At 50.1% G+C, this 16083-nt stretch overlaps 1 protein-coding gene across 1 annotated transcript; it reads right to left on the minus strand.

The window, feature by feature from the left end:
• Window positions 1–10760: 10760 nt before the first annotated feature.
• Window positions 10761–13058, minus strand: LOC136453445 (protein NUCLEAR FUSION DEFECTIVE 4-like). The gene is made up of 2 exons (XM_066454016.1): window positions 11821–13058; window positions 10761–11546 (listed from the first exon to the last, which is right to left on the minus strand). The coding sequence occupies exons 1-2, from the start codon at window positions 12978–12980 to the stop codon at window positions 11069–11071; spliced, it is 1638 nt and encodes a 545-aa protein (XP_066310113.1). The 5' UTR covers window positions 12981–13058; the 3' UTR covers window positions 10761–11068.
• Between the last annotated feature and the right edge of the window lie 3025 nt (window positions 13059–16083).

Here is a 16083-nt window from a genome sequence, read left to right on the forward strand (position 1 = left end):
CGACAAAGAAGAGCTACTCTGGGATCAAGTCGCCGCCATCAGGGTCCTTAGGTGCTTGTAGCCAGCCAAGCACCAGGCGTGTATCTCCTCCTGAATGACCACCTGCAGTCCTGCCGGCGATATAGTATCCCTGCCGAAAGTCCTCGCGTTTCTCTCCTTCCAAATCAACCATCCGATGAGAAAGAAGAGGGAGTCGAAACCACGGCGAGCGGCCTTAGGGACCAGTTTTCTACAACGCAGCCACCACTGCATAACCGGCTCCCCCTGTACGACAATAACTTCCTGAAGATGAAGCCTCCTAAGCCAATGATCCCAAACTTCTCGGCTGAAGCAACAGCCCAGCAAGATGTGTTCCATCGTCTCAATTCCTTGATCGCAGTTACACATGACAGCAGTTACACATGACGGAGATCTTCGTCTCCTGGATATAGACGAGGGTGGCCCTTTCCTGGACCAAGAATTCCCTCACGACATTGCGGCGTGCGCGACCGTTTAGTCCGCGCACGTTCCAGACGAAGCATGTGGGTAAAGACGACATAAAGAAACAGTTGTGCGATGGTAGAAACATGGGATGCCGGAGACTACGTCTCAACAACGTCCAACTCAGCCATGTCAAGGCCCATGGCCATTGGGACGGGAGAAAAAACTATTAAACATTCATGCAAAATGATAATATAAATGGTAGATATCTACTTATGTTTTAAGTTTTTATAATTTATTTGTGATGATCGTGACATCCATAACATAAGTTAGTGCTGACAATAAATAACAATGTGCTATTAAACCTATACTGAATTAAAATACGCCTTGATATATTTTTCCTTCCATTGCAAAGTGCATAATTATTTAGATATAAATATGTCATAATTCATAACTTTAATTTTTCATAATACCCATGTGTTTCTATGACTCAATATCGACCTTTGTAGCTTTTTTGACACATCATATCAACCTCCTTAACTTTTTTGTCGGTGTGTAAAGGATTGGTCTGTCCGTCAATGATTATGATGGGAGACCTCTCTGTCGATGCGGGACCCACGGGATACACCGCAAGGAAGAGAGGAGATCTAGTTTGATTAGGATTTCTCCCATGTAATCCTAGTAGTAATACTACCCTGTAATCCTACTAGGACTCTACATTGTAAACCGACTAGGACTCTGGTCTCCTGACTATATAAAGGAGGGCGGAGTTCCTAGACTAAGACAACACAACACTTTACAATCAATCCAACGCAAAGACTAACGCCGACTAGACGTAGGACTATTACTCGATCACGGTCGAGGGTCCGAACCAGGATAAATCGATTGTCTCTTGCGTTTACCGTCGAGTTCTGCATACGCTGAAGCCCGAACAAACTGCCCCGGGTACCCCCGTGGCAGGCTATCGGTGGTGAAACATCGACACTCTCTTAATTTTTTACACGGCAACCCTCGTCAAGAATTACATAAATACATTTGTTTACGTTTCATTAGACAATAATCGACCCAAGATTCCGGTTCACGAAATAATTAGTTGTACCATTAACTAATCCATATTTTAATAAAAATAAGTTTGTTTCTAATCAAAACTACGTCAGATCCGATGGTGTAAATCTTTCTCCTCAAACCCTAATGCGCAAACAAACATAGGTGGCACGTTCTCGGTCATCGCCGAACCTATATGCATGCAACATATGCAATGATGATTGAACACACCTATAGAAAAAGCACAACCTAACAAGATTCATAACGTATATGGATAGATCACATTTTGTGAAGCTAAAAAAATCGGTTTGTCATTTTTCTGATTTTTCTATGATTTTTGGTGAATTTTGCAAAATCTTTGTTTTTATAGAAAAAGAAAAGAAAAATGCTTGCATGGGCTTGGTCCAGCCCACAACGAAGCCGGCCCAACTGCAAGAATTCAGCCCAGGTTAAAAAAGAAGCCCACCGGGAGAGGCTCACTCGGATCTAGATATTTTGCATCAGAAACCCCATTCTATTTCAAAAACCATTAAGGCTCTCCCACATTTCCTTTCTCTCTGGCATCTTTACATATAGAACCCAGTATTTCTATCTATTTGCTTTCCCACTCCTGATCTCCTTTTGTTGTAACCGTGAACTGACACTGTCACGAGACTAAGCTTATTGGGTGTTTTTGTCGTTGGGACTCGGATGTGCTGAGAAAAACACAGACGGGATAGGGACGGGATGTGAACTGAAACGTGGGTTGAACATGGACTCAGAAAGAAAAACGGAAGGGACAGGCAAAAAAAAAAAGAGTACGGCAGAAATTGGGAAGCGTACTGGAATACGGATTGAACGTGGACTGGAATATGGATTGAACATAGACCGAAAAAGGAATATATGGATGGAAGAGGCAGAAAAAAATATACGGTAGAAATTTTGTCTCTTTATTATTAGGTATATAGACTCACCAAAAGATTCAAATCACCACTTTAGTATATTCATTACGGCCCCGTTCTCTTCGCTGAAAAAACAAGCCGAAACACTGTTCCGGCTGATTTGTTGTGAGAGAAAATACTATTCTGGCTAAAAAAAACAAGCTGAAAATACGAATTATAAGACAAGCCAACATGGCCTACATGTTACCCTTTGGTTCCCATGGAAGACTGGCAAAAAAAGAAAAAAAAAGAGTAAAATGCTTTGCTTGAGGGAAAGGTGCATATCGTGCCGATGGGCTCTCTTTCACCCTACAGGTATTATTGGGCCTTCTCCAGCCCGAAGAAGGATTATAGGCCGAATGTGTTTAATCTCAAAAAAAAAAAAAAAAAGGACGAAGAATGTGTTTGCCGGATGCGCGCTGCATCAATTCTCTCACACTTCACACAATCGGACGAAGCTGGTCCGATTCAGGGGTAGCCATTTTGTTAGACGGAAAGGAAGGGGGAAAAAAATCTTGTGTCACATCGTCCTACGAATCATGCCATAACTACACGGTGTAAGTGTAACTGATGTTATTGGGAACTAGACGAACTTTTCAGAAAGTAGAGGAGCAGTGCAAAGCTCTGCTCTGAGCCACTAGACGAACAGGCTGAAGATCGTTGTGCTTGCTAGCCACCGCATTGGCCGTATACAGGTGCAATTCGGCTGCGGCTGGATTGAATGAACCCCTAGCAGCTAGCTATCCTGATCCCTGAAGTCGCGTACATTGGCACAAACTAACGAAAGCTCAAGATCAGCGGTGCTGGCGCTGACGATCTGCATGCGTTACAAGCGGTGTCTCTCTCGCACAGACACAGGAGTGCTGTATAGTTCTACGGATGTGGACGACTTGATGACGTAGGCTGTCTACGCAATAATACTTTTGTATACATATTACTACTAGTAGTAGTAGTACTGAAAAGAACATGGAATAAAGACCCGGTATGCATTTGCGTCTTCTAGAAGGCATCATCAGCTCTTTTGCATCGTCCACTTAGCTCTCTCCTACTAATACCCGAGATGGTGGCGGGCCCACTGGTCCTCCCTCTTGCTGTCTTGCAAAGGCGCAGTTCAACCGTGCAGCTAGCAACGCGCGGAGGCCTACCCCTGTTCGCATGATCGTATCAGCCATGCTTATCAGTCATGGTACAGTGTTTTTCTCCCACAACAAAATATCATCGGTCGGTTTATAAGCCAGAGACACCTGGTTACTGTCTAGCCAGGGCGCAAGAAAGAGACGGTCAAAAGGCACCTTCGATCCCTGCCGATATACCGAAAATCTTTGTGGAGGCAGCACTGCGCTTGCACTTGCAGAGTCGCATCCGCCAAAAAGGCCCCTCTCTGACGATCTAAGGTGCCTTTTGTATAGTAGCTTCTCTCCCAAGTCCCACCCCAGCTGGGTAACACAATGGGCGCACGGATAGATGTACCAGCACAGACAGCACGCATCACACCTGCATCAGCGTGATTCACACATATCGACAGACCATCACCAAGCAGGACATGTCCCGTTATATAGTCACTACTCATCAGCAGCAGTTGGTGTATGCAGTACTGTCGATCGGTTTGCATGTTGTGGGGGTCCAAAGATCATCTGTGTTGCATGTTCACGGCTGCAACAAGCTAAGCGAAGAATGCGCGTGTAGGTGTAGCTCCAGAATTGTGGGAATCAAGGCCGTGTTTGAGGTGATCCCATCGACCTGTTTGTTAGATGCCTCGGTACGTCGTCCGTCGATCGATTGTGCTCAGAACGGGGCCAACCGCTGTGTAGGGTAGCTAGCTGCCATATGCCAGGCGGATGGCCGCGACACGCACACGTGAACACAGCCGCGCGTTGTGCTGTGCCCTTGATCCTTCTGGGTCGTGGATGCCGAGCACTACTAACCCCCACTTCGTCCTATGGCTCCTGTTTCTCTTCTCGGTTCGTATAGTATAGCACTATAGCAGGAGTGCCATTTTTTTTCCCTCCTGTCGCGCACACATGGTGGTGGCCTCTGACGTCGCCAAGGCGTCACGGTGGCGTCACCTGGCGGGGCGCGGCGCGGCGCGCCCCCACCCACGACCGCTGTCGGGGCACGTCGGCATCGCCTCGTTCGAATTCATTCATTGTTCCTCCGCTTCCGCCTCAGCTATCCCACCGGCCTTGACCCGGTGCCAGCAGGGGGGAGAGAGAGAGAGTACGAGCGTTTATGACACGCACGCACTGTGGGATGGCCCGGCGTGACCGGCCGGCCCCGCCGCATCCGCGAACTGGAATCATCACCCGCGGCCGCCACGGCCTCCAACGTACCCATGCATTTTCATCGATTTTGGTAGCAGAGTCCACGATTGACATGGGGCAAGAAAAAAAAGAGCCAGCTCACCTGGCTTTTGTTTCTCTCGCTCGGCTCATGTCTCTGGCGACAGACCAGAGCAACGTAACCACCGTTCGGTCTCCCAAACGAACCGCACCAGGGTCACCAACCCACCCGCCGTGAATGGCGCGCCCCGTACGAACGAAACCATGTCTTCCCACCCAAAGCCGTAGCCGGCGCACGCTCGATTGTTTAGATCACATACGTACGGGTCGTCCCACTCCTGTGGCGGTGGTGCGCCGACCGTGACCCACCACGCCAGCCGCGACGTACGGCACCGCCTCCACCGGGGCAGCGCTTTGCCATGGACGCCACGGGCAGAAAGCCCTGCCCTCTCGGACGAGCAAGGGCTGCCGGACGGCCGGGTCGGCGCGCAAAGCCGACTCCATCTGATCGCTCTGCCCGTGTCGAGCCGGCCGGGCGGCGGTGTGCCCTCACGCAGCGGCAGTTGCTTTCCTTTCGCGCGGGCCGGGTGAGTGCGTGCGCCGCTCTAGCCCTCTCGCAGTCGCGCTAATCTCCGCTTGCTCCTGCGCGCCTTTCCTTTCCTTTCCTTTTCGCTTTACACGGCCCCATGTAGTGAACCGAGTTCAGACCACCTTTCCTTTGCTTGTACTCATGCACGACACGATCCTTTTCCTCACGCGCCGCCCCGCACGCACGCGATCGGAAAAAGGGCCCCGGCATTTCCATGAACGGATGGATTCCACCACCACTAAACCGACGTTACCGGACAAGCACGACTTCTCCTAGTTTTGCCGGCTCGTTTTTTTCTGGCCTGCCGTGCCCGGACTCTTCACCGTCCGGTAACATAAAGCGCACGCAGCGTCGGCTCCGTCCCCTCCATACAACCTCGCCTGTTCCTCGCTTTACATACATAATAGACATGTTCTACGGTAAAAGCCTAGGCTAGGATTCGCGGCTATGTACATTCGTGCGTGCGGTTTAAAAGGAGCGGGGATGCAAAGAGACAAACCGATGGTCACCACGGGCTGCTGCACGCTCAGTTGAACGATCCGATCGGTACTAGTATGAAAGGTTGTGGCGTTCACTCATCGTCCTCCACTAAATAAAGCTAATAAAAAGCGGCTCAGCGAAGCGTGCCAGGACGTACGTAACTGCAAAATCTTCCTTGATCGCCATGAACCAACCAACCTGTCCGTGCCGCGTCGCGCCGCGCCGCGCCGTCATCCATCGTACGACGGGCGGGCGACGCCGCGTGCCCCCGGGCTTTGGATTTTTCCTCGGCCGCGGCCGGACGGCCGGCGGCAGCCGCACGCGATGCGACCGATATGATCCAACGAGCACTCAGGAGCCGTGTATCTGTAGCTCCGCGGTTACTGGACGAGCACGGGGGAGGATTGGAGCAGTGGTCATCGGTCGTCACGACCTGCGTCATATCGTCGTCCGCCGGGCCCCGCCCGCGTCGTCGTCCAGACGTGGTTTTCACCGCCGGGGCGACGGGGCCACGGCCCCGGTCGCGGTCGGCAGTGCCGGACCGCCGGTCATCCGCCTCCTCGTGTACGTGGCACCAGCCATCAGTTTCAGAACATAACACATAATTTTTGTAATTACTCACAAGAAGTTTAACATGCTGATGCTTATTAAGATCATGCTTAAGCTTAACAATGAAGTGCACATTCATGTGCGGTGCGGGCGGGCGGCGATGCAGATGCAGATGCAGACGCAGAGCTGCAGACACCGCGGCGTGCCGATCCCCAGCCGACGCGGCGCGTTTGCCGCTCGCGCCTGGCGCGCGCCCTCCCCGTCAGGCCATCACCTGCCCATGCACAGGTTTCTCTCAGACACCCTTGCCCATGCGCCATGCCATGCGCTGCTCCTCACAACGTGGGGCATGCAACTGGACGGTTTGTGTCGACACATTGCACAGCCATGCCTAGTTGGATATATATATGGATCATATCGATTTCAAGAGAGAAGCTAAAGCCTTGTGTTGGTTCACCTGAAACGCTGACCATGCATGGGTACGTATTGGTCGCTTAGCTAACAGCATGCACGCATGTGGGCGCCGTGGTCATGCTAATGAGATACTTCACGCGGAAGCCTGTTTGGGAGGACGCAAACCAAACAATCCCCGAGTCCCTAATACCGAGTACATTTTTGGGTTCTGTTTCCTGTCACGACCGGGCGAGCCGAGCCATAGCCGGAGCTGCTGCTATATGCAGAAAAGTAGCCATATCAAACCGTTCTTTGTTCAGATGACGTCGCTGGTAGACAAAACAGAATCGAATTTCTCCAAGTGACGTCTAGGATTTTATCCAGCTGAGAGATTTGAGGGGGCGAAAGTGATCGATGGCGCCTCGGGTGAAGATGAGATTTTTACGTCAGCCGATGTGATCGTGTCAGGCTCCGGAAGAGACCAACATGCCCTTCTCGTTCAGGGGGGAATGCTGAGGTAATAAGGTCAGATATGTCGCTTCTGAGGCAGCGATAATTGACACAGCAAAGGTGATTTCGTGTCGACGCATTTGATGCGGATCCGGTCACTAAAGTTTAGTTGAGAGGTGTCTTTGAATACTAATAAAAAAATAAATTATAGAACGAGATGCGGATCCGGTCACTAATGTTTATTATAGCACTATATTATCAAATCATGAACTAATTAGGCTTAAAAAATTCGTCTCGCAAAACAGTCCATCTGTGTATTTAGTTTTGTAATTAGTCTATATTTCATATTCTATGTATGTGTCCAAACATTCGATGGGACATCAACTAAAGTTTAGGTGTGAATCCAAACACCCCAATCTGTCCCTTGTATTCCGAATGCGATGATTGAAGTGGATACTGATTAGGGATGCCGCAGTTTTTTAGTTAGAAGCAAAAGAAGCACTAGTCCGAAGCCGCCGCCGCCCCTTTTCAGCCCCCTCGCCGCTTTTGTGCCCCCGAATCCATTACCGCGGTCGTTCACTGATTTCCGATAGAGCGAACGATCCGACCGGGCGAGAGACTCTCCAGTACACGTTGCTCATTGCATTCTGTTACACGGTGTCGAGCCATCCGAGACTGCATCTTTTCTGTTACACGGTGCGTCCATCTTTCTCCTTTTTTATTTATCTTTTTATTTTTATGCATTAATCTATCTATTTTACTTGATTATATATTATCCATATCTAGTTGTAGACGAATAAATATATCATGAATTGTGAATATATTCAAAATAAATTTCCAATATCACTGGCAATTCGATTCTTTAAGGGGAAAATCATGATCACTAAACTATAGAAATATGTATTTATCACTCATGCACACATTTATTCTTGGTCTCCATGGTGGCATGTACATTTACTTTGATCTACTTTTTGTACATTAATGTTGGTATTAGAAACATTTATAGGCGTAGTTTATCGTTAATTGTAAATTTGAGGGGCGATTCAATAGTATGCGAGTAACTTCTGCCCATTTCATATTGATACTGATAGGATGGGCATGTGTACACATCTATTATAAATAACATGCATGGGAGCATCAACGTCTGTATACAACGGTTTAAAAAACATCGCAACTATCAAGGAGGTGGATGAACCGTCCATTAAACAGTTTTGAATAAATGAAAAGAGTTATGCTGTAAAGCACTGTGCTCAAATGCTCGTGTTTGATAATTGGACTGGACGGCGGATGACCGTCCCTCTCACATGACATGATTCGACGACGCTGAATGTGGATCGCGATGTTCGCGAACACGCATGGTCCTCTTCGTTGCGTTACATCCTCATCGGACCGATGGACGATCGGACGTGTCACCCAAATGCCACATGCACACCGATATACGCATGCAAATACGTCAAGACATATTTTTGCTTCCAGCTGCAGAGCAGCCAGCATTGCCGAACGAATCTACTCCGGCCATCAGCGAGCAACAAGTAATCATTGCGTCCACAACACATACGGACGATAGTGTCCAACCAACCAACCACACGCGATCTCGGTGGCAAATCTGCGTTTACACAAATGGACAGGGAAGGGCGCACACTTTCACTTCGTTCCCCCAGCCAGTCCCACTTTTGTCCGCGCGCCCTGCGGCCCGTGCTCCTCCTCCAGGCTCCCCGGTTGTCCGCTGATCACCGTCGCACACGTCAGTGGCAGTGGCTTTGGCGCGCGCATTTGCCCTCTCAAGTTCTCAACAACCAACGCCACCGTTACAGCCTCCACCAACACCGGCACCCCCATCTACCACACTAACTCCCCTGCTCCCGTCTGCAGGCAACCGTGTTATATACTGTGGCAGTGGAGCACAGCCAAGGGCGCGACGCGATTGGGATTGGAGGGCATAGGAAGAATCAGGCCCGTACGGGTGTACCTCAGCTCAGATCCATCGACTACGGCCTTTTCGTTTTGGCTGGTTTGTCTTATAAGCCATGACTGAAAGTACCGTTGGCTGGTTTGGTGTGAGAGAAAAATACAGTTCGTTGGCTGATAAGCCATGACTTATAAAAAAATATGATTTTTCTAAGATATATTAATCATATCAAATTATATTTTTTACGGAATTAAATGAAGATAATTTTTATATGAAAATTATAGATCTCGACGAGATATACAACTTTCTAGGTTTGAGTTTTTTCATTTGAAGTTGTTAAGATGCTTAAAAAAATTAATGACATATTTAGTCATAATGGTATTTTTGACTTTTCACCTCTGCAATTTGACGGCGTTAGAGCCCAAACTGACGACAGTGGCACGGAGGGCACAAAAAAAGTTGAAGCAGTGGAGCTGAAGACCGCTGAATCTTTTCAGAGACACCAGGACATTACGATATTTTTTTCAGAGCCACACAGGCCATTGTGATCTCTTTTTTTTTTATGTCATCCTCCCCCTACGGATTGATGGGTGGGTGGGTGGATGGATGGATGGACCTACTACTACCCATCGATCCTTCATGGCTACATCCATCCATCACATGCGGCTTTCAGATCCCCTGCACCGTCCGCAAAAATAGGAATTTCTCAGTTCGTGCTTTTCTGCTAATAGGAGTATGGCCTTGTATATTTCGGAGCTACTGTATGTATCCCCTGTTGGTGTCGGAAGGAGTGATGGTGCATGAGACATGGGTCACTGTGGCTGTGAGCGCTCCCGCTCCAGGTAAATGAGCTACCCTCCCTGGTCGGTCGTGGTCACGAGAGACTTTCATCGTCCCCTGTCCAGTGGTATATATTTTCACATGCTAAAGCATGGCTGCGCAATTCTTAAGAGAGCTAGCTTAGCAGGCAGGTCACAGGTGGTTTGAAATGATTCCACCAGGGTCAGGGGCCAAACGAACGAGAGTAGTACAAGGACGAGACAACCGCACGCCTACGGAATATGGAGATGGCTACACGGCACAACCAAAGATTTATCTCTACACGGGGATTTCTTCGGCGCCGCTCTGAGGAATGGCGACTCCTCAGCGCCTTTCTGCAGTACGAAGTTGACGGACAGTTACCGGTACAAAACATCGGCCTTGACTTCACCTCGTGTACGGACTCATAGTTAGGTCTGGACTCTCTGCAGGACACGCGTATAACAACCAATGCGCTGTTTGCTAGGCTGATAAACAATGACCGAAAGTATGATTGATTGATTTGTTGTGAGAGAAAAATAATATTCGTTTACTGAAAAAGTACGACTTATAAGCCAAGCGAATAGGACACAAACCGCATACAATCAGTAATTCAGTACTCGTATTCTCCTACCACAGATCTATCTATCTATCTATCTTTCTTTCTTTCAAGGCGACTGAAAACTTTTTACTTCTACACGTATAGTAAATTTCAGAATCTATATAAATTTGCTATAAACTACTGTACCTGTCTAAAATAAAAATACTGTTGCTACTCGTATTCCGGTTCCGCGTGCGATACATCAACCTCTCACTCTCAGCGGCACGGCGCTAGCAAGGAGAAGTGCAGTAGTACTAAGTGGTCCATCTAACCTCCTCCGAAGAGAAAGAGATCCACAAATGCGATCGAAATAATACCAACCAGCACGGAGCTAAACCTGAATTCCTTTCAAGTTTTTAAGTGTACCTATGCTATATGCACTAATAACAAGTGAAAAAAAAGGTGGCCAACCTGCTGCACAACAATATCTGCTCATGATCAGCCTCCCCCAAGGCTTTTTTCTGTACCCGGCCCCTTCCATCGGGATCAGTCAAGATAAAAAAAAAACTCGAAGAAGAAAAAAAGGATGGATCAATAGTTACATCGCCTGCAGGCAGATGCTTGATCGATCAATGGGTGTATGATTAATCAGGCCCTCAGATCAGAAAGAAACTTCTGGAGCCTGCCTGCTACCACCTATGACGACACGACGAGGCAATTAGCTAAGCGGGCGAGGCATGATGGTGTCCTGACTGCTAGTTTCCCCGCGAAGCTGCGCGACCGGGCGTAGAGGACGGCGCAGAGCAGCGTGCCGACGGCGCAGGTGGCGCCCCACACCACGAACGTCTCCCGGTAGCAGGCGGCGCCGATGCACTGGTGCGTGCTGCCCCGCGCCCCGCGCTGGTAGAGGTAGGCCGCGAAGTAGCCGAAGCAGAGGGAGCCGACGGGGATGTTGCTCACCACCACGTTGTGGTTCACGCCGAAGTTCTCCGTCCCGAACAGCTCGCTCGTCGCCGACACGGCCACCGACGTGATGGCGCCCGTGCACGTCCCGATCACGGCCGTGCTCAGGTACAGGAACAGGTCGCTCGAGTTGAGGAGAAGGAAGAAGGCGCCGGACATGGGCGCCATCAGTGACGCCATGGATCCCGTCCGTGAGATGGAGTAGCCACTCCTGCACATGGATGCAAATACATCAGTTCGTTAGCACGACAAATTAAGAAGGAAACACTTTTGTCTGTAGCAACAATAGCACGTCAATTAAAAAAGACCGCGCGCATGGATCGATCTACTAGAAAGTTGAAACTGAAGCTACTACCGAGTCTTCGTACATAGACTGACTGATTGACTCCAAGATCTCAGGATAGACATATACCAATCAAATTAACTATACTAGGATAGATAGGAAGTGGTGTGAACAGAATGCTAGCTTGAAGCTTGTTGCTTACTTCGCGGAGTAGTAGTCCAAGAAGGACGGGAGCAGGCGGCCAAAGAATCCAAACGAAGACGACAGCGAGACGAGCGTGGAAGTCTGCCCGAGCCGTCGCGACTCCGCTATTTGTCCCAGGTTGTTCAAGAACACCAGGCCCAGGGTGCCACTGAACATGTAGCTGAAGAAGTAGAGCCAGAAGTCCAGCTTCCTCAGCAGCCGTAGGCCGCCGATCTCCTCCTGCGGTTTCTCCGCCGTCACGTCGTCTCCCTCCTTATTACTCTCGGCGTCGGCGGCGGCCACGTCGATGACGACGACAGCGCCCTCGTCGTCGGCGTCGTCGGTGCCGAGGTCGTGGATCCTGTTCTCCCGCTTGGTTTCCCTTATCTTGTGGAGGCTCTCCCGGACCCTGAGCGCCAGCGGGATGAGCACGGGGGTGGCCAGCAGCACGCCGAGGATGATCACGTGCTCCCTCGACGACAGCCCCTTGCCGGACGTGGAGCCGATGCTCCAGACCACGGCCCAGGCCCCCGTGGCGATCGTGATGGCGAACATTACTAGGAATGCCGCGTCCGTGCTCGCCTCGCTCGTGAGGTCCACCACCCTGAGCGACGGCGCCACCACGACGGTGACGAGCATCGGCACGACGGCATTGAGGAGGAGGTAGGTCTTGGCCTTGGAGCTGGCGGCCAGCCCGGGTAGTGCCGAATCCGCCAGGCTGGTGTAGACCTTGGCGCTGAGGCCGAGGTAGCTGGTGGCGAGGCTCACCGCGACGCGGCTGCTGGAGCCGAAGTTCCGGATGCAGAGGAGGTAGCAGACGGTGTTGATCCAGCAGATGCCGTTCCCGGCCAGGGAGGTGAGCAGGAACAGGTGCCAGTACCGGAGGCCCGCGCTGTCGAGGAACAGGTACTGGACCCCGTAGCCGACGAGGCCGAACGCGGCGCCGACGAAGGCCACCAGCCACAGCGGCAGGTACAGCGCCGCCACCCCGGAGAACCAGCCGAAGAGCTTGCCCGCGTCCGACGCGAAGGCCAGGAAGTTGAGCTGCACCTGCGTGATGTGCTTCAGGTCCTTGAGCTGCGACGAGTAGACGGGGAAGTCCGCGTTGGGCCCGTTGATGGTCTGCAGCCAGATGCTCCCGACGAGGCTCAGCCAGTGAGCCGAGGAAGGGGAAGGCATGGTGAGAGACGAGGGAGGAGTCGTGTACTCGTGTCCCTCTCCGTCCGGTGGTGCTTGCAGCTGCCACTTAGAGAGCTGTGCGTGCCAGGTATTTATGCAGCTCCGGCGGTTAATTAAGCCAAACCGGTGGCCGCAAGCCAGATATGCGGTTTGCTATTAGCCGAGTAGGCGAGCAGAGCAGCCTAAGTGCTATGCTATGAGCAGCTAGCCCAACAGAGCAAGGCGGCCAACGGTGCAATGCAAGGCCGGGGCCAGCCGATCCACACCGAGACGTAACTTTCGGCCGGTGTGAGCAGAACGAGGTGCAGCCTCGGTTCAGAGTTCAGACTGTTGGTTGCTCGGGAGCCTTTCGGTTTCGGCACTGTCGTCGCGTGACATCTGTTGACGCTTGCTTGCTGCACTGCATCTCCATCCGTTTTCCTGTATCTATTTCCTGGCCTGGAACGCTCAGTCCGGTTACGGTTACGCTGCAGCCACGACGGATTCAGATCGCAAGCACAGTTATTGGCTTGACATTGGCATAGCCGTGGACGTAATTGAGATCTGCCGGTCATTAGAAACTGCAACGAAATCAAACACTTCGCCGCTCCAGAGAGGCGCAAGCTCTGCGTCCTGCATTGTGTCTTGTGTGCCGATGTATAGGCGTCCTGCACCGGAACCAGGAGTTGCCAAGCTCCGACGCCAAGCAGTTGTACAGCCTTTACACAGCGCTATATAGCAGGGCTTCTTCTTGGCCTAACTCGGGTGATCTGATCCAGAATAGGAGACGAGTCAGCCTGAACCAAGTACGTGTCCAAGCCCTAATCGGAACTGACACTCTGTAAGCCCTAATCGGATTCGATATTTCATTCAGTCTTGACTGGAGAGGCGTCCGATCCATGTCCCGGAAAAGAAATGCACAAATTTCTACAACCTGTTCGGTTGGCTGGTTCGTATCGTTGCTGGTTCGTGAAGAAGTACTGCTGGCTGGTTTGTGTGAGAGAAAAATACTGTTTGAGCTGGAAATTTACGATCGTTTACGACGAGCCACAGCCAAATGAACAGGCTGCTAGTCTCGATCTGTCGACGTGAAGCGTTTCCCGCCATTCAGCTGGCCGCGGCTGCTTCAGTTCCAATCAAATGATTCGGAATGCAATGAACCTGCTGCAGTGCCTGCACTGACTGGTTCTCCAGATCTGAATCCATGGCTCGTTACGTCCCGGCCGTCGCGCTCACGAGCCGGGACTATTTCTCCCCGGCATGTCGCCACCGGTGGCTTCAGCGGTTCACCGTTGCCTGAGGCACTTAATGGGCCTGGTGACATCAGGCGCCGCGTAAGCGTAACAAGAGGCATGGATAACTCGCCCTCGCCGTGCCTGGCCACCCTCGCCGCTGCGGTTACCATCAGCTCGCCTCGGCGCCATTAAAAACCGAGACCACAGGACAGGGCACCATGATCGACAGACAGCAAACGCTGCGCAGAACCAGGCATGACGCATGGATTCGTGTACTCGTTTCTAGCCGTGCCTGCGACAGAAACCCAGGTTCCCCGGCACTCGCATTCAGACTCTTCAGACCGGCTTCAACGTGAAGCTGAATGAAACGCCGGCTGACATCAGACCGCCGCCGGCGCCGGGCTGATATCTTGGACTGCTGTACGGAGTGCAGCCTGACCATACCTGAGACCTAATTCTCTGAATTTCTTCATTCACACCGCAACCTTTGGAGCCGGACCTGGAAAATCGCCGTTGCTGGCGTTCACTCGTTCGGTAAGTGGTGACAATTGGCGTTCACTCGCAAATGGAAACGTATACTCATGACCAACCACGCTTTCCGAGATTCCTGAAACCGAGGACTGGCGTCCAGATCGATCACTTCATCAAGCTCTGGGATGGGATGAATGGAGATCACTCTGAGCTAATGCTGAGCTCATCTTGTGGAATGCTAGGAATACTGTGCTGCTTGTATCGTAGTCCCTCAGTCCCTTTATATCTGTCGCCGTTGGTGTAAGTGCCATAAGTTTAACTTGATTTATAGAAAATACGTACAACATTTATATCTCTAAATAAATTTATTAAAAAACTAAATTCAAAGATCTTTAAAATGATATTAATTATGTACTATAAATATTAATATTTTTAGGTCCTGTTTGGTTTCCATAAGTCATATGACTGAAAACCAGTGACTTATAAGCCATGCCTGTTTGGTCGTAGATGACTTATAAGCTCATGCATGTTAAGTGAAAGGTGTGGGCTCCACGCGGAAAAGGGTGGCTTATAAGTTTTAAGCAGGGGTGAACCAACTTATTTCTTATAAGCAGGGGTGATTTATAAGTTGGTAGTGTTTGGCAAAATCAGTCACTTATTTCACTTTTTAACTTATAAGTAGGTGACTTATTTAGAACCAAACAGACCCTTAATATATATTTAATCAAAGTTGTTTCTCGGGAAGTGCAAACGACGGATATTTAGAGATGAATGGTAACGTCTTTTTCCTCTTTCAGTGAAAGAGCTAGCTAATTCAAAGGTAAAAAAGCAGACGAATAAGATCGATGTCACGATTTGTGAACCACATGCACATGATAACACCTGAAAAGCAGCAGCATTTTGTGCTCAGTGTCATTTGAAGAACCGGTTGGAAATCCTGTCAGTTGAATCTCCGGCTAGGATCCATGTGCGATCCTCACAGGTTGTATAGTGACATAGCCTTTTGCTCACATGGTTGCACACCACGTTCAGAATTCAGAGTTCTGGGCAGTCGAGTGTGAAATGTTGTGACGCTCTAAAAGCAGAAGTGCATCGCTGGTTCGAACACGATGGTATTAGAGGGGCAGCAGCCCAATCCACAGTGGCCGAGCTTCAGCATAAAATGTGGGGGAGGAGGCAGGATCGTGGAACCAGAGAAATTAACCATGTAATTATTTAATTAACCTGTACTGGTTGCTCACCTTGTCATTCACTGTCCTCCGCCACTGCGAATCCAACTCACCACATCCACGGAAGACCCACAACCTCCAAAGGTAGACTAAATCCCCGTGTGTAATTTCGCTCAAAGTTTCCTCAATAAAATTCGTGCTACGACATGTTTTTGAAAAAGTAATTCCGCTCAAAGGACACGGATAGTT

This window comes from Miscanthus floridulus, chromosome 5, assembly GCF_019320115.1.
Source record: "Miscanthus floridulus cultivar M001 chromosome 5, ASM1932011v1, whole genome shotgun sequence".
Classification (NCBI taxonomy): Eukaryota; Viridiplantae; Streptophyta; class Magnoliopsida; order Poales; family Poaceae; genus Miscanthus; species Miscanthus floridulus.

Bases quoted from the DNA above. Each gene is read 5' to 3' on its own strand.
- LOC136453445 (XM_066454016.1), bottom strand. From the start codon at position 12,980: ATGCCTTCCCCTTCCTCGGCTCACTGGCTGAGCCTCGTCGGGAGCATC. The intron at 11,547-11,820 runs GTAAGCAACAAG...ATCCATGTGCAG, and splicing joins TTGGACTACTACTCCGCGAA to GAGTGGCTACTCCATCTCAC.